Source organism: Harpia harpyja, chromosome 1, assembly GCF_026419915.1.
Source record: "Harpia harpyja isolate bHarHar1 chromosome 1, bHarHar1 primary haplotype, whole genome shotgun sequence".
Taxonomy (NCBI): domain Eukaryota; kingdom Metazoa; phylum Chordata; class Aves; order Accipitriformes; family Accipitridae; genus Harpia; species Harpia harpyja.
The window spans coordinates 67,436,476-67,459,775 of NC_068940.1; the positions used below are offsets into that span (position 1 = coordinate 67,436,476).

The 23,300-nt window shown below is 37.7% G+C and overlaps 1 protein-coding gene across 4 annotated transcripts in view; it reads left to right on the plus strand.

The window, feature by feature from the left end:
* ZNF385D (zinc finger protein 385D) overlaps nucleotides 1-20,253 on the plus strand; it is a 456,703-nt gene extending 436,450 nt beyond the window's left edge. For all 4 annotated transcript variants that reach the window (XM_052798287.1, XM_052798298.1, XM_052798320.1 and 1 more), the window contains 4 exons: nucleotides 8,974-9,207; nucleotides 11,157-11,335; nucleotides 12,691-12,792; nucleotides 16,941-20,253. In XM_052798287.1, coding sequence (XP_052654247.1) covers nucleotides 8,974-9,207; nucleotides 11,157-11,335; nucleotides 12,691-12,792; nucleotides 16,941-17,174 — 749 coding nt within the window. In that variant the 3' untranslated portion in view covers nucleotides 17,175-20,253. The remainder of the gene's footprint in view (nucleotides 1-8,973; nucleotides 9,208-11,156; nucleotides 11,336-12,690; nucleotides 12,793-16,940) is intronic.
* Nucleotides 20,254-23,300: the final 3,047 nt, after the last annotated feature.

Sequence of the window (23,300 nt, forward strand, 5' to 3'; positions counted from 1 at the left end):
AATAATAACACTATCATCTCCCGTTCTGTTCTCTCATCAATTCCTTGTGAAATTTGTTCCTCCAAAATTTGGGTGTTTGGTATCTCAACTACTTATGGAAGAGCAGGTGGTTGTAAGAAAGCCATTGCTGATCAGTCCACAGAACACATCTGCTACAGGCTCTACTTATGGTACACTCCAAGACAGATGTCTGAAAGAATACGTCTTCTCACTGCTTTCCCTGACTTCACTCCACTGAATAAAAGTTATACAGTTACAACAGATGCTTGTACATCTTCTGACAATTCCTATATTAGACACAACATTAGTTTATTGCCAAAACCAGATTTACTAGCTCAATGCTCTCCAGTTAAGGAAGTAAGCTGCTGTAAAGGGAATAGCTTTAATTATTCCTGGTTTCAAGACAGGAGAATGCCATGAAGTATTACACATATGAGGGCAGTCAGAAGTCAGAGTTCTCAGAAATTCTGAGTTGGATTCCAGTTATTTTAATTTACTTCTAGGTTCTAGGACTATAAATCTGATTTGAAACTTAAAGTTTAGGTGGAGGTTTTAAAGAGGACATTCAACTTGCTTAAAATGCAAAAAAAAAATTGACTCCCTGCTTAAAATGGAGAGCGATCCTGTGCAATCTGCACTGCAGTGCACTCATTCTTTCCTTGTTCCATTTGATTAATGAAAGCAATGCATTTTCTCTCCTTCTGCCAGTGATTAATACTTCTCCACGCTTCTTTGTGTTTGGTGGCAGATTGCTGGGGGGAGAAATTCCACAGTAAATTGTTTTTGATATCAAGTTTTAAATAGGCTTTGCCAGCCTGCTTGTTTTGTGAAAAATACTTCTCGGTCTCCAGTAGCGTATAGCCTGGACTGTGTCTGCTCTATGTTTCTGTTAAAGAGAAGGGGAGTTTAGGAGACCCCTTTCAAAGCTCACTTCCATCACTACAGCTGATAGTGTAAGGTGAAAGAGAACAGCTTGGCTGCTGCTTCCTTCCCCATGTCTGCAGGGCGGGCATGTGGGGGCAGCAGGAGTAGCAGGCAGAGACTGAATCATAGTTATGTACTGGCCTCAGTAACAGCAATTTGTTCTTCCAGGTACATGAAAACTTGAGTCTTTAACTTGAGTTAAAGCCCTGATGGGTGTTTGGGTGGGGGAGGGTAGTATTTTGAAGCCATTGCTGTTAGTGACACAGACAAAAGTTGCTCCCTGAATTCGCCTTGGGGAAGTACTGCCTCCAGTACTGACTAGGTATAATTCATATCACCTAGACCTTGGTAGTGAGGCAGGGCCTATTTTTAAATAGTATTTTGGACTACTGTCTACAGTAGTGATTCACACGGTGCCAGGGGTGTTCCTGGACATGGGAATGCAACCATCCATTCATTTCCACTGCTATAGCTGTCTCTGGATGACTTCTGGCCAAAGCTGAATCTCCCAGATATCCCTGGGCAGAGTCTCTAGTTCAATACGAGCCAAGGAGCAACAGGCAGTTCATGTGCAGCTGACCTGTTTCAGAGGATAAGAGGGTTTAATAATATGGATGGGGACTGCTGTGCACATGTTGGCCTCCACACTGCAGAAAGATACATTCAAGGCAAATTCATTTTACTGTAGTATATCTTACAGAACTTTTTTCTTTAGTGGGCTTTTAGCTTTTAAGGGATTGTTTTCAATTCCTTGTTTTTTACTAGTGGTAAACTCAACTGATGCTCAATTTTTGCTCATGCATTAAGATTAACTACAAATATATTTTTGATTGTGTTTGCTTTTAGTTAGAAGTTGGGAAATGCATACTGAAGCATGTGCTTCAGTAAAGATGTAAAACTAGTGGCAGTTTGCCAGCATAGCCTTTGATGTTGCCAAGCATGAGAGACCTATGTATAGGATAATACAGGTTTCCTGCTATATATGAGATCAAACCACCACGTGCACATTTTATTCCATATCTTAAAAGCAATGTTTTACAGTGCAGCCTCCAAAATAAAAATGTAACTATCGAACTGAAATCTAGCACCCTGCCTTATGTATAACCTTCAAGTTAGAGCCGAAATAGAAAACGTGTTACTTTAGTAGGGCCCCTGAGACTACAACCTGCAAAAATCCTCTTTGCACTTGACTGTGAGTTCCACTCTTTAAACAAACACTTTGTCCTGGTTTCAAATTGAATTTTTCACTACACAAATCTCATTAATTAAATGGCAAGAGCAGCTTCAGCCAGCGACCTGTTCTTCCCCCTGCAGCTCTGTGTGCAGGGACCCTTTCACTCGTAGCTGGTGAAAGCTTTTTGTCTTCTGCCTGGCTGAGGAGAAATCTATAGCATAGAACGGACGGCTCAGCACCCAAACCCTGTCGTCACCAAGAGTTGCTTAAAATAACTTGAAAAATAAATGGTTTCTTCTCATCGTCTCCTTTCCTCCAGTCATGTTTTTGTCAGCTACATTTGCCTGAGAACCCAAAACTCGGACATAGCGTGACATTTCCCTACCTTCCTCCTTCCCTTTCCACAGGCCTTTTACCCCCAGCTGTTGCCGTTGCTGCCAGCTCTGTTCAATTAGCCTCAACAGGAATGCAGTCATCCCTCTGTGGTTAATCCTGTTCAAGATTAATGAACTGTGCTTTAAACCAAGGGAACTGCTAGTAAAAATGAGGTATAATTTCATTAGAAAATTGTGTACTGCTAATTAATGAAGAAGGTCATTTTAGGACTTAGCAGAATTGAGTTTAACTGGAGGAAAAAAATCCACAGAGCAAATATGTGAAGTTTCCTACTTTCTCTTCAATCTCGCTTTCTCTGTGGACACCTTGTGTCACCAAACGTCCTGTTTTCTGTCTCCCTCCCATCAGGCCACCACCAAGGCATGTCATCAGGAAGCATGGAGTAGAGGCAGCAGTAAAATGAGGCCACTTTTTGTGGAGCCATTTGTTTCTTCATCTTTTGCTTCTGAGTGATGAACACTGTGTATAATGTGATTTATTTAAGTGTTAAAAACCAGGGACTCGTCAAAATACTAAGGTCATTGCGTCTCCAGTTACAAACCAAGAAAATTCCTGGTATTTGGCTTTCATGCTGGTCCTGGGAAAGTTTCTCTGTAGTGCTTGTTCTGTACATTTGAGCAAAGGCTTGGGCGATACCTTAGATACATTCAGCCTTTCACTTTCTGGATATCAAAAGCAATCACAATGGACATCTAGACAAAACAAAGTAACAAGGAACTTTAGCAAAAAAGTGGCTGACAAGCCAGGGCAGTGACAGGGGAAGGGAGACAAAACAGGTGAATAGCTGGTGTTTAAAAAACAAGATCAGAAAAGGCAGCTCATCAAAAATTTTCAAATTCTGTTCCTGTTTGGTCATACACAGCTTTGTTTATTACTTCGGAGCTCCTGACTCTTCCATTATGGCATATTAATTAGTATCCGTGCTGTAAAAGATCAGGTAAATGTCATGATTTCCAATATTTAATGTCGCTTCACTGAAGGAGGTCTTATCATACAGTAATGATTTACACAACTGTCAATTCAGATGTTTTGATCCTTTATACCAAAAACCCCTGTGATGTACAGTACTTAACTCTCTAAACCATGCTGTTGTAATTAGTTTTTTCTTACAAAAAAATAACATGGGTTCTTCTAAGTTCAAAAATATACTTCTGACTCTCTAAGAAAAAGATACCCATTCTGGGAAGGATATATCTATAAAAAATTGATTGAATCCAGGGTTTGAATGTAAAACTAAGTCTAATGACTGGAATTTTCATAATATGATACCAAAAGAATTTTCTGTACAATATATAGTAATAGGCCAAATATCCACCAACCACAAAATATGCAAGTTTGTATTCTGCACATATAAAGGAGGAGGAGTCAATACATTTGAGTCAAAGTTCGTCAAAGTGTTTTCTTTAAGTGCCAGAGCCAGCCAATGTGCTAGCACACATGCTTATGTTTTAGCATATGAGTACAGAAAGTCCGCCAGGCATGAAAAAAAGTCAGTCACAGTTATTTTTGGGATGGTGCTTTGTTTTTGATATACTCCACTGTTACATTTATAGATTCAAAAGAAATTACATCTTTTCTTCAAATGTAATTACCACAGAGGACATGGAACATGGGATTTTCAAAGCAGCCCAAGGAAACTGAGGACCCAGTTCTTAGTAGGCAGGAAAATAATATGCCGAGAATCTTTTGAACATGCCAGTATCAAGCCCCTGTACGGGAGCATTCTGTTACTTGATGTGGGTTTGCTATAAGTGGGCCAGCTGACAATGTTTTTGCAATACTAAGAGGTCTTATAGTATAGGGAAATATTTCATATCAAGTTCTGTTTGTCATGAGAAAGAATGTGCTTTCTAGTTTTGGGGGTGGGACGGGGGTGGGGGGCAGGCATTGTTTGGGTTGGTTTTGTTTTTCCTGGACAGCATTATGGGCCAAATGCTCAATCCTTTTATGTCAAAGGCAAAGGTTGATTTAAATGAGACCAGCATGCATGGGTATGTGCTAAATCAGATATTTTTAAATGCATGCCACTTGAAATTGTGGAAGAAAAAACATGCTCATAAATAGTTGTGATTTGTTTGAAGTCAGAGCACTTTTCTCTCTGTGGGTCTATTTATAGTTTCAGGATAAGAAATTCTTATGCTTAGTAGCAGGAACTGATGAGTGAGACTTTCACATACTCAGAAGAAAAACATGAGTTGTAATTTTCTGTTTCTTCAGCCTGAAGAAAATTCATGAGTCTTGTAGCTGGGATATAAAATTAATCCTGCTTAGTTAGGAGGACCTTAATCATACACTTGCAGTTTTCCACTTGAACTATGGTATCTGTAGTACCCAAAGGAGCCAATTCTCACAGAATGTTTTTCATCTGGCTTTGTCTTCTTGTTAAAATAAATCTTTGATTTTGCTGGTGACCGATATTAGATTTTAATGTAAGTTTTCTGTATTTTTAATTTTTATTCTGTTGCTATATTAAGACCAGGAACACAAATGGATTATTGTGAATCCTGAAGTGTTCCCTTTTTTTGCTGCTGGAGTCCAGTTCCATACAATATTAGCAATCAGCTTCTATGCCAAAGCCAAGCAGTGACAGTTGCAATAATGAATATTTGCTGCAGGCCACTGGTATGAAAATAGCACAGTGCTGCAAGCCTGCGTCACCAGAAACAAATCTTCCATTTGACTGTGACTGAATTTCCAGCTCGATTTTAGATCATTTATTATTGAAATAGTTCTTAAAGCACTGTCATAATATAATGTTAAGAAATGCTGATTCAGTCTTCAAGGCATCAGTTCAAATGCCTTCCTACTCCTCTCTGATCGTTTGGGTTTTTTAATCCCTTATACCTTTAATGCTGTGGCCTGTATTTAGGGCACTGAACTGTCTACAGGCAGCAACACTGTAATATATTCAAAGAGACACATGCTCGTTAGGTTAGAAGTTCTGGTGAGAAGGGGATTTGAATTCCCTCTTTGTAAGCTTACCTGACAGCTTTTAGAATGTTTTCCCCTTAATTCCTGCAGATAATTTTAAAGTTTATATGAGGAGGAGCAGCAGCTTTGCATCTTTAAATGTGTTACAGCTTTTAGATGGTGAACTTGGATGGTTTTCTTGTATATGTTTTGATGTCATTAATGCATTTGCATTAGTGGAATATATAACGTATTAATATAGGGCAACTTTTGAAAGGTATATGAGCAGAATATATGCTCTGAACTTTGATATTTTTGTTAGTTGAAGAATATGCTGGTGACATTTACTGGTTTTAGTTTAATTTTTATATACAATGCTGCTTTCACACATGCATCTCAAAATACCCTCAAAAGGACTAGGGTTTTCTTTTCACTTTAAAATGATTACGTGGTGAAATAGTAGATCAGCATAGATATAGGAGGTCAGATATTTGAAGCAGAATAAAATCTGCAATTATTTAAGTGGGTTTTTTGTTCATTGCTTCAGGTTTTCCTATGGAAAATAAAGAAATTGTGATCTATATTTTGCTTATGGCAAAATACTGACCCTTGCACTGCAAAGCTGGTAATGGTGATTGATGTACATATCTAATTTCCTGCAAGATTAGAATGAGTGCCAACCTTGCCATCAATCCTTAGAGAATGTTAATGTCTTCTTTCTCTTTTCCTTCCCTCTCGCTGGTGCTGTCTGCCCTCTGCCTTCCTTTTCACCAGGAAAGTACATTGGCCAGACCTACTACTCCTACTACTGTACAGTAGTCCCAGGGTGGAGAAACTGAAGTTTTAAAAGCAGTGTTGTGTACTGCTGGGAGTGGGCTTTTGATGAAAATAATTTCACTGCAGCAACTTTCAATTTAAGGAAAGCCAACAGTGACACAGATTTTCTGGGAAAGGAATGACTAGTTAAATGTATAATTTTGTGGACAGATCTACAAAGGCTTCATTTGCTCATTGGTTTCCCAACAAAAGGCTTAATATTTCAAAACAGTATTTTTCTTTTGAAACATTATTGTTGGTCTGTAAAAAATAATAAATAAGAACAGAATGCTCAGCAAGGTAACACCATTCCTTCTGCACCAGTATTTGACATCCTCAGTACCTCAGCACCCTCCAGACTCACTCTCAGGGAAAAAAAACCTTTGAGTAGACCTGGAGTGGGACCTTATTTTTGCTATACGCCACTTTAATGTCTGGCAGTATGTAGAATATTCACATCACAAACTCTGCTTTCTTGGTTTTATGAATGATAATTTTTAAAAACCCTTTGAGAGAATATATGGAAACATTAAAAAATACACAATGTATAGAAGTTGATAGGACTTCAAATGTTCTATTCCACTGACTGAAAGGGGATCATACCTGGGTTGCTCCTGCAGATATTTGTTCAGCCAGTTCCAAGTCCTCCAGCAGGCAACATTTCCAGATCTCTGCAGGTAGGCTATTCTCAGGCTTTACAAGCTTTAATATTAGAAAGAATTTCCTGATATCTAATCTAAGTCTCTCTTGATGTAATCCAGTAGTCCTTGTCCTATTAGGAGGGATCAGGGAGGAGAGTTTATTTTCTTCTTTTTAGCTCCCTTCTACGGGCACGGAAAATGTTGTTGGTGTTTACCCTTCATCTTCCATATTCACAGTCCATGTTTTCAAAACCTCTAATTTGTTTTGGCTTCCTCCCTCGCAACCCCTCTCTTGTTGGTTTGCATTTGTATTGCTGCTGGATTAACAACAAAGCAAGTAATTGTTAATTTTTGACGTTGCAGTCTCCAGACTGGACATTGGGCCTCTAGTGCTGATTAGAGGAGAAAAAGATACTTCATGAATCTTTCACTTTGCATTTTCAATATGGCAGGGACTTTTTTCATAACACAATGGTATGAGAGATCTGTGTTCATCTTGTTATCTGCTACTGAAAGCTTTTTCTGAAAAACAAGCAAACAAACAAACAAACAAAGACAACACAAAATCAATCAAACAAAAAAACTCTCCCCCAAAAGCAGTACTGGGGCTGTTGTTCTTCATCCTGTTTTAATAGATCAGATTAATCCTCCTGAGTGTGGATTCATGCAATTGCCTTTACTGAAAAGCATCTAATTTTCTAGACTGTTTCTCCAATGCATTAAAACTGTTTTGAATCATGTCTCTCAGTGTGTTTGTGCTTGCTCCCAGTTTGCTGTTGTCTGCAAAGTTAATAGGTGTGTTCTTCATTAATGAAGTTGTTGAACAGTATTAGTCTGAAACACACCTCTGCGGCATCAGTTAGTTGTGTCCCTCCTGCACCACAGCACATACTGAGGTCTGTAAGCCAAAGAATTGTTATTTTGCCTATTCTAATAGATGGCAATGAATAAAGCATAGTACAGGTAGAGCACCACTAACACGAAGGGATGTATGAAGCCAAAATGAGCTGTGTTGGAAAATACCCAATTCCAGGAGTATCCCAGTAAAGTAACTAAGATTTTTTACAGGGGAAGCTGCTATTCAGTAGGCTTAATAGGACAATATACAACACTGCAAAGGCAGAACAGGCCCTGTCCCTTCTCTCCATTTCCTGTCCCTTACTTGCCAGCTTCTCCACTGGCTCCTTGCTGGATCTTACTGTCTTCTATCCTGCTAAGTACTTAACTACCAAATGATACTGCCATATCCGAATGTCATGTATATATTATTCAAACCACAATATCCTTGTGTATTTTCTCTCTCTTGGATTTGAAAACTACAGAAAAAGCACAAGTTCTTTGATGCAAGCACTAGGTTTCCAAATAGATTTAGGTATATAACATGTTTGCAGTTTTTCCAAACATACCACTGATACACAGATCAGAAATCTTGTTTGTGTAGGTCTCAGATATAGAATGTTGTATATTTAATTACTATTATTAGTATGTATTGTTAGTATGCAATAATGGATAATAATAATGCATGGATAAATGTATACTGTGTATTAATAATTACCTTCATTCATTTAATATTAGTTTTGGTTAATATCAAGTGAAGTATCAATTTAACATTTTATTTTATCAGATATCAAGAATATACAATTATTTTCATTTTAGTTTTATTAGTACAGAATGTTAAAACTTTAGCTTGGCTACTCAATCAGTGTAATATTATGCAGTACTATGGCAGTTTATGCATCTGAAGTGCTGCATATAATTTTTAACTGCCTATTGTACTGGTAATTTACATTGCCTCTTTTAGTGGATTATCTTTCAGTTGTACAGTACAGTCTTAATGACCTGTCTTTTCGGTTTATGAATTCTGTACTTACTGGGTGTTAGCAGACTGCAGGAGACAGAATCCATGGCATTTCCATACATGGGAGTACTGTATTTTGTAACCACACAAAATACAAAGAATAAGGTCAGGTTTAGTTCATTACCATTAGTCAAACCATCATCAGCATGATCTGGCTCTCTGTGTGGTTAAGGCATTAGGATGCAAACAAGCAAATGCCAAAGGTCACAACCTTTTTTTTTTTGTTTCCTGCCATCTCCTCTCTTTGCCCACAGACGTTACCACAGGGACACCAGCAATATCAACGATGACAACCGTGGAAATCCGGAAGAGCAGTGTTATGACAACTGAGATCACCTCTAAAGTGGAGAAAATCCCCACGACAGCCACTAGCAGCACCACATGCCCTTCCGTTGAGACTGAGGAAGAAAAAGCAAAAAGACTGCTGTACTGTTCACTATGCAAAGTTGCTGTCAACTCTGCCTCGCAGCTGGAGGCGCACAACAGTGGTGAGATGGAGCAGTGCTTGCTTTCTTCCTTTTTTTCCTTCTGTCTCAAGAGCTCTGCAATTATCTTCCCCTGAATAGATTAGATCTCTTGCAGCAGGGGACAAGGAGGTGGCAGAAAACTGGCAATTACATGGAATTCATTAACTATTAAAGAATAAAAATGACAGGCAAAGAGGCTTTCATAAAGGGGGAAGAAAGGAATTTTATTGCATGCAAGTTACCAATTTTCTTACATTTTAGCTTTTGCAGCTTCCAAACCTTATAGAGCTAAATGACAGCTCATGCTTCGTTACCTTTGGTGTTCAGAGTTTGCATAGTTTTGTTTGTGCCAGCTAGCAGACTAAGTATGAATGCCATTAGTTTTGTTTGAAATCTAACAAATTAAGGCTGAAAGAGGGAGCGTCAGTCAGAGTTCAATGATGAGAGTTAGAATTCTTAGCTCCTTATTGTCTGTTAATAACTTGTTAAAATTATGTATATTTTTCCTTTGTTTTCATCAACTTATAGCAACTGCTGCATGCGAGTTGAATGGGTAATGGCTTACCTCCATCTTTCTTAATTTTTAAACCTTTTCTTTTTATTAGAGCTAGTAGCATTGATAAGTTCCAGTAGTAGAGAGCCATCATTCACAGTCACTATATTAAGCATCTTATTGGTTGGCTTTGTGGTGAGCAGGGTTGAAAGATCTTGGGATTTAATATGGTGGCAATGAACACCTATAACTGTTCTACAGAAAAACTGCTGATTTTGGATGTCAGGGGTTACCTGCCAGCAGGGTAAACAGAGTTAAGAGACAGACAGAGAACCTTAGGTTTGAAACATAGAGTCGGTGATGATATACCTGCAGCAAAATGATCAATGGTTTTATGATGTAATAAAAAAAGGAATAACTTTGGAATGTCTATAGAATCCACTTAAATTAAAAAGGAAATTATAATTTGTTGGTATTCAGGAGAAACAAAGCCTAATCAGTTTTGAATGCTGTGTTTGCTGCATGCCAGATCTTCGACTGGTGAAAATTCAAGTTCATAAAGCTGTACCCATTTAACCTATTTAACTTCATATGAGGATTAGACTCTAAACATTTTTCTGATCAAGACGAGAGACAAAACGTTATTCTGAATATTTAAACACAACCCTCCAAGTTTTTGCTGCCTATGCTGATAAACTGTGTGTGTGCTCACACACCTGCATGCTTGTAAAAGTGTATATGTGGATGCATGCAACAATTATCAGTGGAACACTAATTCTATACATGGTAGTAGTCCATTATCATCACACACTACCTGCATGGAAGTCAACAGTGTAAGAAATTGTTTGGTCTGAATAAAGGTAAAGCAACAGGGCACTATTGTTTTCTATCCAATCTTTATTTTAATGAAAAACGCAAGTGCATTTTTCTCACATGTTTACTTCTCACAGATTTTGGTTTCTGTCCAGGCCGTTAAGGATCCATAGGTTGCTGCCAGGAAACTCTGCCCCTTTTTGATTTGGAGACTAATTAGTTAATTGCAGATTTAAGTGTAAGCTACCTAATACATACTGTTTATCAATCCATTCAGGAGGACTACAAATCAAAGCCAACTACATCTTTAATAGCTAAATTACTCTTCCTTTGCATCTACAATTCAGGTCTTATTAGCAGCAGGAGTTAATGAGAAAAGTCACACCCATTTAACTTCACATCAGGATAACTGATTGTGCCACTACTTACTGGTGTGCCTGCTTTGTTCTAGTGCATTACCTACAGATATGTAATTTAATAATTAAATATCAGATGTGAAATACTGTTACATTGGTATGAATCTGATACAAACACAGGCATATTCCAAGGATAGCACGTGGCACCAAGCTGCGGTTCATATGATTTACTTTTAAAAAGAAAATAAAACAATGAATGCAACCAAATTGCCAAAGTTGTTTCTGTTTCCCATTTCTAATGTCTCCAGGGACTAAGCACAAAACTATGCTGGAAGCTCGGAATGGAAGTGGAACCATAAAAGCCTTTCCCCGGGCAGGCGTAAAAGGCAAAGGACCTGTGAATAAAGGAAACACAGGCCTTCAGAACAAAACATTTCACTGTGAAATATGTGATGTGCACGTAAACTCTGAGACACAACTGAAACAGGTACTCAGCTAGCTTGCAGTGTGAATCCTTGGCTGTTCTTTGTTTCATGGTGATAAAGTACCAACACAATCAGCATGTGTCAGTCTAACATTTTGCATCCAAATGGAGCTTACAGATTTTGCCTGTTGTACTTGGCTGCCACACTGTATGTTTTGTTTTGGATATGATTTTCCCTTGCATGGAATATGTTGTCTCAAAAGCTCTTGATTATATATATTTCTTAAAGAGTTATAGAAGCTGTGAGCTGCAACATATTACAACTGTCTTTAGACTACTATAATTGTCACGAGCTAATAAACCCTGCCATTTAGTGTACTGCATGATATTTGCCTTGACAAAGATGTGGAGGTGGATGCAGCCAGTACTTTCACAGAACGCTGAATAACCTGCTTAGAAATGTGGGATGGAGAGGATTTGTAATATATTTTATCAGTGTTACTCTGTAACTGAGAAGCATGACCTCTAAATTGCAATTACACTAAGTTATGTTCAGTCATTCTTCAGATGAACATAGCCTTTGTTCTGAAAAACACTTACTTTAATTCCATATGCCTTTTGGAATTAAATAGTTGTTAAGGAACTTCACAAGAATGAAGATAAATTCACTAATGGACAATAGCAATACTTGTCTTGCTGCTTTCAGGAAAAAAAATGTCCAGTTCTTTGTCTTTTTTTGTGAGAACTTGCTTGAGAATGAAAATCAAAGTAAAAATATAGTTCTGAAAAATGTCCCTTACGTCTAATACTGCAATAAAGTCTGCATAGAAGGATTCTTGTAAAATCTCATAGATTGTATGAAGAAGATAATGGATTTTGTGGTTTTTTTTCACTGTCACTTAGTTTGATATGTAACCATCTTTCAGCTGAAATCTTAAAAGGATCTCCAGGCTTCTTAGGGATTTAAACAATTTTGTGACCTTTCTCCTTCCCCCCAGAATAGGGGATGCTCTACTATCTAATATTCTTCCAAAACTTTTTATCAGCAGTGGATTGAATTTGATGGGTGCTTTATAGAGATAGGGAGGAATTTTTCAAAGGCTTCTGTCTTTGACATGATTCAAGTCCTGTTGAAGTTAACAAAGGTGAGAAAATCATTGACTACAGTGGAAGCAGAGTTGAACTGAGCACTGTGGAAAATCACAGTCCCAATATGTGATGCACAAAGGATCGTTCAAATTGGAACAGACCCTATTCCCATTTGTTATTGAATTAGTCAAAGTAATGCTGTTGTGGAGAGCAGGAGCCTTAAGTATTGGAGCACCCTTGTGTAAAGCAGAACCTGAAATGATCTATTAAGGAACTATCACTCTTTTTTTTTTTTTCTTTTTTTTTTTCCCCCAAATGTATTTTAACAGCACATAAGCAGTAGAAGGCACAAAGACAGAGCTGCTGGGAAGCCGCCTAAACCTAAATACAGCCCATACAACAAACTCCAAAAAGGAACACATCCTCTAGGGGTAAGCCAATCAGCTTTTTATTTTGCTTTTATTTTAACCCTGATGAATAGGGGTTTTAGAAAATGTAAGTGGAAAAATGTTTAAAATGAGAGGAATAGTATAAGCAATGGGAGTATACAAGTGTCTGAATAAGCCTGTGGAAGCCCACAAGGGACTTTTTATATACTTTGGTGGGTGCTGACTACAACCTGTGGGTCCTTGTTTTTGTAGCTACTCTGAATAACCTCAGAAAAGAAGTTTGTTTCAAAGGTCATTAGAGAGCAAGAGATGAAAGAAACATCCAGCTGTCAAACAGGATTTTTCCAGTTTTCACCAAGTACAATAGTGATGAAATGACTAAATAAAACTCTATAAAACATAAAACCTTTATTCTGTCCTTTTTTAGAAAATTATTCAGATAACAGTTGAAACAATTAAAAAAATCCTTCTCTCCTTTCATTCCGCTCAGTTTCAGGATGGTTCTGGTCACATTTCCAACTGCCAGGATAAACTATCAGAAACACAGTTCTTAGTAGCTTCAAAAGCTGAGAAAAAAGGTTTACTTTTTAATAAAAAACTCTCTGGGATCCTGCCATTACTTAAGAGACAGCTTATATTGTGTGTGGGATAGTGAAACTTCTGACATTTTTCTCCATCAGATAAACTGCATGATTGTTTTATGTGCCATGGTGTTTTGTAAGGGTTTATAGATGGTTTTGGCAGAGGGAGGGTGTTGATTCACTGGCCTCATAGAGTTTAGCCCCTTATGCCTTGACCATTTTCTCTAATGCATGCAGAATATGGAGCTTTTTTCTGTGAAAACACAATTCTCTTTAAGTTGAGTTAAATCTCTTTTCTTGGCAACAGAAAGTGTGTCCTTGTTGGGGCACCTCTCATGAGTGGTATATTCATGCATGATTCCGTTGCGTAGGAGCTTTCCTAGACGTTGTAGCATAATGCAGTGCACCATTCTTGTAGATCCACTAGTAAGGAAATAACCCCATAGGGTTTTTTAGTAATCCACCAGGAAGACCAAGGTCTCCAATACATATAAGCTATACTGAAAGGAATAGAAAATACGTAATGAGGTAAGTAGGATATGGAATCACTAAAACCACCCTGACAGCATTATTATTCCTTTAGGAAATTCGTTGTTTCCCAGGGGATGAAAATAACTATTACATTAGTGTTGCTATTGTGTACAGTTCTCTATTTACCAATTTACGTAATGGTGATTTCTGAGACTCCAGCCAAGGATCAAGGCCATTTAGTTGCTGCATAGACAAATAAAGGCAACGTGTCCTTTTCCTGCTCCCTCACTCCCAATTGCTCACAATATACAAGTCAGGCCAGAGGTGAGCAAAGAGGCAAAGGGAATTTAAGGAGGAGAGAATGAGTTAGCAATAATTGAACAGATATGTGTAGTAGAATGGAGGCTGCACTGAGAAAGGATGAGAGCAGTTCTCCATTCAGTCTTTTTGGTTTTGAACAGAAAAATACCAAAACTGCTCTCACTTGAAATGCAGAACAGCACAGCAACAAGCCAAAGACATGCTAATTTTACTTTGAATGTAAAAGTTTTTGATGAGCTCTAGACTTTTTGTTTATTCCCCATTAATTTTTCAAGTAATTTACTGTCCCTTAGTTTACTTCATTGGAAATGAAACGAATAATGGCTACTTTACTCTTAACGTTGACCTATGTGTTAATTAGTACTTGCAGAGAGGTTTGAAATGAAGGTGCAAGGTACTGTATATGCTAAATACTACTAGTTTTGCAGCTATCTTGAAATCAGAACCATGTTGATAAATTAACTGAAAAGCTATCTAACTTCATTAAAAGTTCCTGATTCCTCCAAGAATGGCAAGATAGTCCTATCCTTTTAATATAAACAGTCACATAAGGTCTCTGTTCTTTGTGACAAAAAATGTATGAGCATCACCAAATTTGTTTTAAACAGAAGTTAGAAAAAGGACATACTACATTTTCATAGCTTTTCTAGACCAAAAACTTTTCAATGCCATGTTTATAATATAATTTGTACTGCTTTGTCTAGTCTAGTTTTGCCTGCTTCAGAGAAAGAAGCTTTATGAGTTCCCACAGTACTATCTCAGAGTTTAAGAAATCTTGTAATGTTGGGACTTACTTGATATTTCTTCAAGCCACAAATGTCCAGCATGTATAAAATACTATAGTGGAGAGAAAGAGGTTTTCAGGCATTTGATAGTCCAAACTTCCTGCAATAAAATAGCTCTTATGAAAAACATCCTTCACTGGGAATTCTAGACCACAGTCAGAGCCCTGTTGTTTTGGACTGGGTTTTTTTTGTACTTTGTACTCAGGAATTATTTTTTATTATTAATATTATTATTTTGAGGGGTGGGGGTGTTCTTGTCTGTTCTAAATAAGGCTGAAAAAAGGTATTTACTAAATGTAAAGAAGGAGGAAAAAGTCAAATGGTCAGCAAGGGAAGAAGACAGCTTGGATCAGTGGGTGTAACACTGATCAAGGAAAAGATCAGATCATTGCTTTTCATAGGCACCATGAGGAATTTCATATCTAGCATCCATTATGTCCTCTATTAAGAGAATTACAGAATCTGGTCCCCTCTGAGTATCTCTCCCAGAGCTTTAAAGGACCTTGAAGCCAGCAGAGTTGCCAATGAGCATTAGGAAAAGTAAAAATCCTGTATCCATCTGGCTGGCAAAGAACCAACAGATTTTTTGGAATATGGTGATAGTGTAATGACGAAACTCACTGGTGGTTCATGCCAGAGCACTCCTGTCCTTACTTTCTGACTATTCACTCACCAAGGTGCAGTGGAGTTGAAAATATCAGACTGATATAGTGCAAGTTAATTATTTGAAAACCCCTTTCAATTCAAGCATGAGAAATTGTGTTTCCCTGTGAGTGAGAAGTGTCCATACTTACACTGAGATGTACCACGGCATGGTACATGTATTCATATTCTGTATATTCAATACCACATATTCAAGTTTATGTTCTTTGCAAAGGGCCTCAGGTCATGCCAGGACACAGACTCACCGACAGTCCATTGGAGCCAATGGGAACTTTTCTTTGTCAGTGGATGAGCTTTCTATTCTTATCTCAGACTTATAAAACCAGAACAACAAAGGTATTCAGGCTCCTAGCATCTCATTAGAGACTTGAAATCCCACTGAAATCTACAGAAATCTATATAGACTACTCCGATGTTCATTTTATGCATACCAGATGTAAATTCTCTTAAATCATAATGGACCTCTGTGAGTATTTTCAATTAGCCTCGGAAAAGCTTCAGGTGTTTTTTTTTTCTTTTTGGAAATTCTAAATGAGGAGTTTTCTAAATTGTATTTGGTAGTGCACAAGACGTTTTTAAAGCAGAAGCCTCAGTGACGGTAACAAGAATACCATGGTTTGGCACCATACTAAGTGATATAGGCAAGATTTTTTTCATGACAACGTTTTAAAATATCTGCCACTTTTTCACAGTCCTTATAAGAATGAACAGTAGCGTAGTCAAAAACACTGGAAAACACAGCAAGATGACATAGGGCAGCACCCATAGAATTTATCACCTATTTGAACATGTGAAACATAGGAGATTTTCATAACTGGTGCAAGATAAGCTTTGTTTATTTGCTTGTTATTAGAGGCAGGAGCTAATAAAGAGGAGCTAGCTGGAGATCTTAAGTAGAACTTGCATCCTAATGATAAACACAAAAGTACCTTCTTAGTCAGACCAGTGAATAGGATATGTTTTCATTTTGCTCTGGTCTCTATCATAAAGCTGTCCAGATGGAGGTCTTTTAATTGATGGCTAATTCTTCCGTATTTAATTCTTGCAGGGTACATGCAGCTTTACTTTGGTGCAGATTGCTCAGCCCCTTTTTAGGTTTGCTTTAATTTCTAATCTCATGTTAAATATAAGTCTTGGTGATAAGGCGTGAACATTGAAACTCTTTGTCCCCTACCAAATCCTGCTCACCCTTGTCCAATGCACGAGATCGTATCTCCTGTCACAAGCCTGCAGCTCATAGAGTCAGTAGCCACTATGAGGCCTCTGTTGCTTCATTTTGCACTTATGATCTTAAGTCAAGCTGCCTGTCGTGTAGCTAATATGAACAAATTATGTCTCTCTGTTTGTTTGTTTTCTCTCTTCCCCACAGGTAAAATTAGTATTTTCAAAGGAACCTTCAAAGCCGATGGCTCCACGAATCTTACCAAACCCGCTAGCAGCTGCAGCAGCAGCTGCTGCTGTGGCTGTGAATTCCCCCTTCAGTCTTCGCACAGCCCCAGCAGCCACCCTTTTCCAGACTTCAGCACTTCCTCCAGCGCTCCTACGACCAGCTCCAGGGCCTATACGGACCACCCATACTCCCGTGCTGTTTGCTCCTTACTGAACTCCAAACAGGAATTAATTGTACTGCAATAATTTTTCAAATCAAATCAAAACAAAAAAAAAGAAAATCAAGAACATTGAACTATGCAGTGTTTATTTATAGTTTAAAGTATATATGAAGAGCCAGGACTTTTGATAGAGAACTGAACAAATTCTAAAAGGGGGAATGGGCAGTATTTTCTCCAGATGAGAACATTCCTCTTGAGTATTGATCGTTTTAGAACTGATCTCCAGCATTGACTTGTAGTGACATATAAAACTTATGAAGCCTTTTGACTGTGCTTTTTGGCACATATTTCCCTGCAATGTCTTTCCTGCTTTATGAAACAACTTACAAATTTGTCTAAAGGGCATTAACTGGTTCCAATGTACATAAAATACTTTATTCTGTAGATTAAAGAAGAAGGAAAAAAAAGAAACACTGTGAATAGTAGTACCCTTACCAATCCTCCTGCCAAATCAGCAGTTACTGGGTATTTATCTGAGCAAAAGTAGATACAATAGATGTCTTGTAAAACAGTAGTATTGTGTCTCTATCTATGCCACTAGGTTTCTAACTGAGTTGCAAAAGATAAAATGAACAAATTATGTCACTTTGGTAAGTAGTCGAAAATGATGACAATAATGTGGAGCTGTTCCTGGTGAGCAAAAATTGTTTTCCTCACCTGTAGAAGAATGGGCGTGAAGATAATCTATGGTTAGGGCAAAGTAAATGATGCAGAAGATTGTAGCGGGGGACAAAAAATCCAGATGCTGTACACAGAATAGGTCAAACTTTTATTTAACTGGGAACGTATGTGTACAGTGTGTGTATATTCAAAAGGTATAATACATACAGGATAGATCAATGTCTAAGGCATGCCAGTGGACAGCAAAAAATACACTGTTGTCATGAAAAAGGCCTGACACTGTAGTGTTGAGCAGAAGGAAGACACAAAAGGGTTACGCATAGTCGTAAGTAGCAAATGAAAAGCAGGAGAGAAATCCTGGCCTCATTTAAGTCAGTATAAACTTCCTCCTGACGGCAATGTAGCTAGAATTTCATCCCAAGAATGGCACATATTCTTTTTATATCACACCAGTGGGAGTGTCTGTAGATACAGGTAACATTTTTTGCAGTAGGCTTAGTCTTAGAAACAGATTTATTCTCTTGTTTTATTTCCTACTGATGTGATATAAAATGTCTTAATATACCTATAAAATGTAAACAGCAACACATGAGATACATATTACGAGATAACTGCACATCGTGGGTTTGGAACAAATACAACCTTTAGGATCTGAAGGGACCCTTGAATTCTGTAGCTGACCTTTCTGTATGGACAGCTTAAAGCCTTATGTATTTACTGTGAGGCTTAAAGGGGTTGACTGTGTCCCTTTAAAGTAAGATTTATCAGGGGTATATATAGATATATTGTATATATGTTAGAGTAAGAAAATAACTTATAAACAGAAAATCTACTATATAAAATAATTATATAACCATTGAGTTTCACATGTGGGTCATTAAGTGGTAAGTAACAAACAGCAGAGAAAAAAAATAGACTTCTTGAATCTGATTCTTGCTGCCTGCTTTTCCCCATAGGGAGCTGAAAAGTATCTATTAATATTATGGAGTGCGCTGCTGAGTCACATGCGACCACTCTGATGTGTAGCTAAGTGAAATGCCTACCATACATTTAGGAGGAATAAAATTTAAAAACATAATTTAAGTTTAGATGGAGAAATGATTTGAAAGATTTTATTAAAAGGTAGTAACGCAAAATATTGACCATGTGGTTGCTATATAATACTGCCTGTGGTTAATATGGACAGTTGGGAGTTATAGAGGATGGGAATATACAGCACTTTTGACTTGCAGTTCATCAGTGAGCCTTCCATATACATTGGTATTTGCCATTTTTTAAACCTCTCTGCATTTAGATTTTATAAAAAAAATATATAAAAAGAGAGAAAGAAGAGGTTCCATGGATGTCTGTGTCCAAAGAATTCCAAAGAGATGCATTTATTTATCTAGAAGTATTGAAATAAGTTCTATATTATGTATTTGTATTTCATCCAGTTTATTTGCAAACATTTGTGCCTTGAAATGAAATGGGCTTTTGTTTATATTTAATTCACTCCTATGTAGCCATGAAAAAGATACAATGGTGATTTCAGGGCTGTTACTAGCTGGATTGCTTTGGCCCAATTTCCAAACAAGAAGAGTATGAGTAAGTTCCTGAAGCCAAGTTTAGGCACCTAAATAACTAGGGGCTGACATTTAAAAGGGCTCCCTACTCTACAGCTCCCAGTAAAGAGGCAGTAAACAGGCCAGCCTTCAAAACCTGCGCCTAACACTCAATTTAGAAAATGTTTCCTTTTATTTGGGCACATAAATATAGTGTAGTAAGGTTCAACTCCTCCTTGCAAAATCTTGGCCTCTGTCTTTTAAGCCTGCTTTCAACCTTCCATCTTTTTGCAGAAGTTGTAGTGCCATTGCCAACTGTGTTCACCTTCCTCCTTGAAAGGGGCACCACTTTTCAAGCTGTGCTCCATGAACCACCGTTTATCTCCAGAGCCTTTTGTAACAGCCTGTGTAAGTAAGAGCTGGCTAAAAGAGCAGAGGAGGACTGGCGTTTTTGGAAGGGAGAAGGTCTGGGCAGGCGATCTTTTCCCCATGAAAAAACATGTAGATGGGAAAAGGGGAGACCCACAAATATCCTGTAGGCTCTTATGCACGGCCTTCTGGTGCATGGACACCTGCTATATATCCTGCCATGTTGTTGTGATGCCATCAAAATCAACAGGCTGATCCTTGCCAAAATGTGGCCTGTGGCATGTATGGAGGCACAGTACTAAGGGCAGAGTTAATACACGTTTTGCTAGAAATAAAGAGAGTGTCATTCCAACTATTTACATCAGCTAATTTGCAATGACACCTTCAGTTTTCTTGGACCTCTTTTGTCACAGTGCTCTATGGAACAAGTTTTTGTTCACACAAGTCTCTTTTAAATTTCAGCTGTAAACAACAAACTCAATTCTTTTTATGTCTCTTACTCACTACCTAATAAAGGATAAAGCCTAAATGTTAGAATGTATAGTGGATTTTCTGTGCCTTGCTGTTCCACCCCACCTTGGTCAGTAACAAGTCAACGTACCCGGGATGTCAGCACAACAGTTTTGTATTATATATATGTCAAGGAAAATACTGGCACAGCAATCTGATTGGGCAAGGGGAGCTTCCAGTCAAGGGCATGTCCACAGCAGCTGACAAAGGAGCTAGCAAACAGAAGACACTTTACACCTACTTGTCTATACATCCAACATGGAGAGCCCTATAAAAGAAAAATGTGTCATCATATTTCATATTACAGTAACAGCCCAGGGCCAAGAGGAAGCCTAAAGCACAAGGAAACAGATCATTTCATCGAAGACACAGTCACTCACTGGAATAACAGTGTGAAATCAGCCTGCAGGGATATGGCTGGGTATGAACTTGGAAAAACTAATAGGTTCAGGGATGTTTTCTTAAATTCTATACAAAGTGTTAAAGAATGACTATTCTGTTCTGACACGAAGAGGTGGTATTTTTGTGGGAGGGATATATATTTATATTTTTATGCTATCTGCATTTTTCCAACTATCTCTGGTTTCAAACCTTTGTTCTGAAGGATCATCATTGCTCTGAACCATGAAATCAGTTACCTTCTTGAAAGCTGCTGTAAAAGCTGATGTGAGAGGTCAGTAAACAAATGATACAAATATGATGATCTAAAATGAACTGGAAGAAAAAAAAATGAACTGGCCATGTCAAGGAATATTGTATTTGAAAGGTATACATCTTTATTTTAAGATAAATTAAAGTTATATAAAACTAAGAATAGCTAAATAAAGTTAATATAACTAGAAGAATTACATCTGTCATTTTAGTACTGGAATGTTACAATTGGCTCTGTATTTTAAAAGATGAAAAGGCTTTTTAGATGCTAAATCAATGCACGGATGCTATGGGTGAATTTAATGTCTCACACTCATTATCTTCCAGTTATACCAGGAATACCATAACTGAATGGACCTACCCTTAGTCACTTCCATTCTAATCCCCAAAGATACAGTAGAGTATTGGCCCAATATTCCCTAAAAGCTGAAATCATGCTTCCTAGGACCCCCTGCTTCTGCCTTCTGCTCCCAGTAAACACATAGTTTTTAGACTCTCTTCAAAGCATCTTGGAGAATTTCTATCTTAGTATCTCTAATTTTTTGCAAAAATAAATGTCATTTTATGAACATAAGACCAACACTGAGGAGCAAGACCTGAAAAGGTTTCTTCATGATAACAACATTCTTGTGGCTAAATATGAAGCACAGATACGCAAATTGTTTGGCTGCACAAATCTCTTTGAAAACATGTGAAGTTGGAAGCCTAAACCGCTTTATAAGGAATCTCTTCTTTTTATTAGCATAGGTGTCTGAATTTCCATTTTTAAAATTGACTTCAGCATAGTTCAGGCTTCAGGGCTCTAAGCACCAAAAGCTCACAAGAAAATAACCATGGGGTTCCTATTTACCTAGATGCACGTGAAAGTGTAAGCCTATGCTATGTAAAATATTATGGATTTTTTTTTTTACATCACATCTTCCCCTGTTCTCATTGTTTATCTGTAAGTGCCATTATTACTTCAGTGCCAGTGAACCATACAGAAGTTTCTGTGCTGGGATTCAGTGCATGTTTGAAAGAAATAGTAATACTGATAAATCCTATCTTAAACTAGTTGAAATCTCAAACACACAGTTAAGGGTTTAGCCAAGGACAAGAGCTTTATGCCCTCTCACACCTACAGGTTTATTAAAATTCAGGACCATTTAGGAGTAAATGTAACTATCTGGAGGATGGTTATTACATAGCCTGATCTGAAATGTCAGGGGCTGAAAGAGTCTGCGCTTCAGACTGATATTAAGAGTACTATGAAAACCATAATGCTCTTAACCCTGGGACTTCTGAAAGCAGTTGCAAAGATCTTTGACTTCAGTAGAGGCAATTTTTTGCCTTGAGTGCCTGAGGCTTTTTGCAGTCATGCTGTGTACTGGAATTAGGTGTCATTCAACTCTGACTCAGTATTGATATATTGATAAAGAAACTTGGCTGAGCCTGAAGCATGATTAGTGGCTGCCTAGTTCCTGTGATCAGCTTCATGCTGGGATGCTGCTTGGGTGGTGAAGTAAGAAGAGTCAAAAGAGTCAATGTAAAGAAACCGGTAAACTAATTTGATCCCTTTTCCCTGTTTAATGTTCTTATATGGAACTTGTGAGGCATTAACAAGCTGGAACATTCGAGAGTTCCTGGATAAAACATAGGGACCTTGAAGGTCATGAGATCTTAATCTTAAAAATAATTTTGATGAGAAAGAACCTAGAAGACTTTCTTTGGCTTAGGTAATTCAGTGACTTTGTATCAATGGTCTTCACACCAGCCACACTGTCAGCACGCTGATATTTGTTCTGTTCACAACAGAAATTGAATATTTGACACCCATAATTAGATACAAGTATAGTTATTAATATTCATTGCATAGTTATTGGGCACTCAATTACAGGATACAAGAATTTTCCTTGGAAATCCATGCATTCATGTCTGTTCATACCAGCCAAGATACCACTGCATCTCATCAACACCTGAGTCTCCAGAAAGGATGTCCATATTTTTTATTTGTTTTCATTACTATTTGATTTTTCTTCGGTGTTTCTTTATGTATAGTTTCATCTCTCGTATGAACAAACAGAATCCATAAGTTTAAATATGCACTTAAGAAGTAGGTATTCATCAGGCCCCCACTTGGATCATTTGATCAGAGTCAATAAATTGAATAAAAAATTTACAGCAGCAGTGCCATAGTAATAGTAATATATTATGAATAGAGACCATATGGATACTACAGTGCTCTTTACCTAAGCTAGTCAGAGTTTTATGACACAGATAGCTTTTTAGACTTTCAGAGTTTCCTGAAATGTTCATCTTTTGGGATTCTTCAAAGGTTTAATTAAATGTAATTGTTATTTCTTATGTTCAGTAACAATAGCTATGTTTTTCTGAGTGCAAAGGCAATAGAAAAAAGGATAAAAACCATAAACCATTTTCTCACTACAA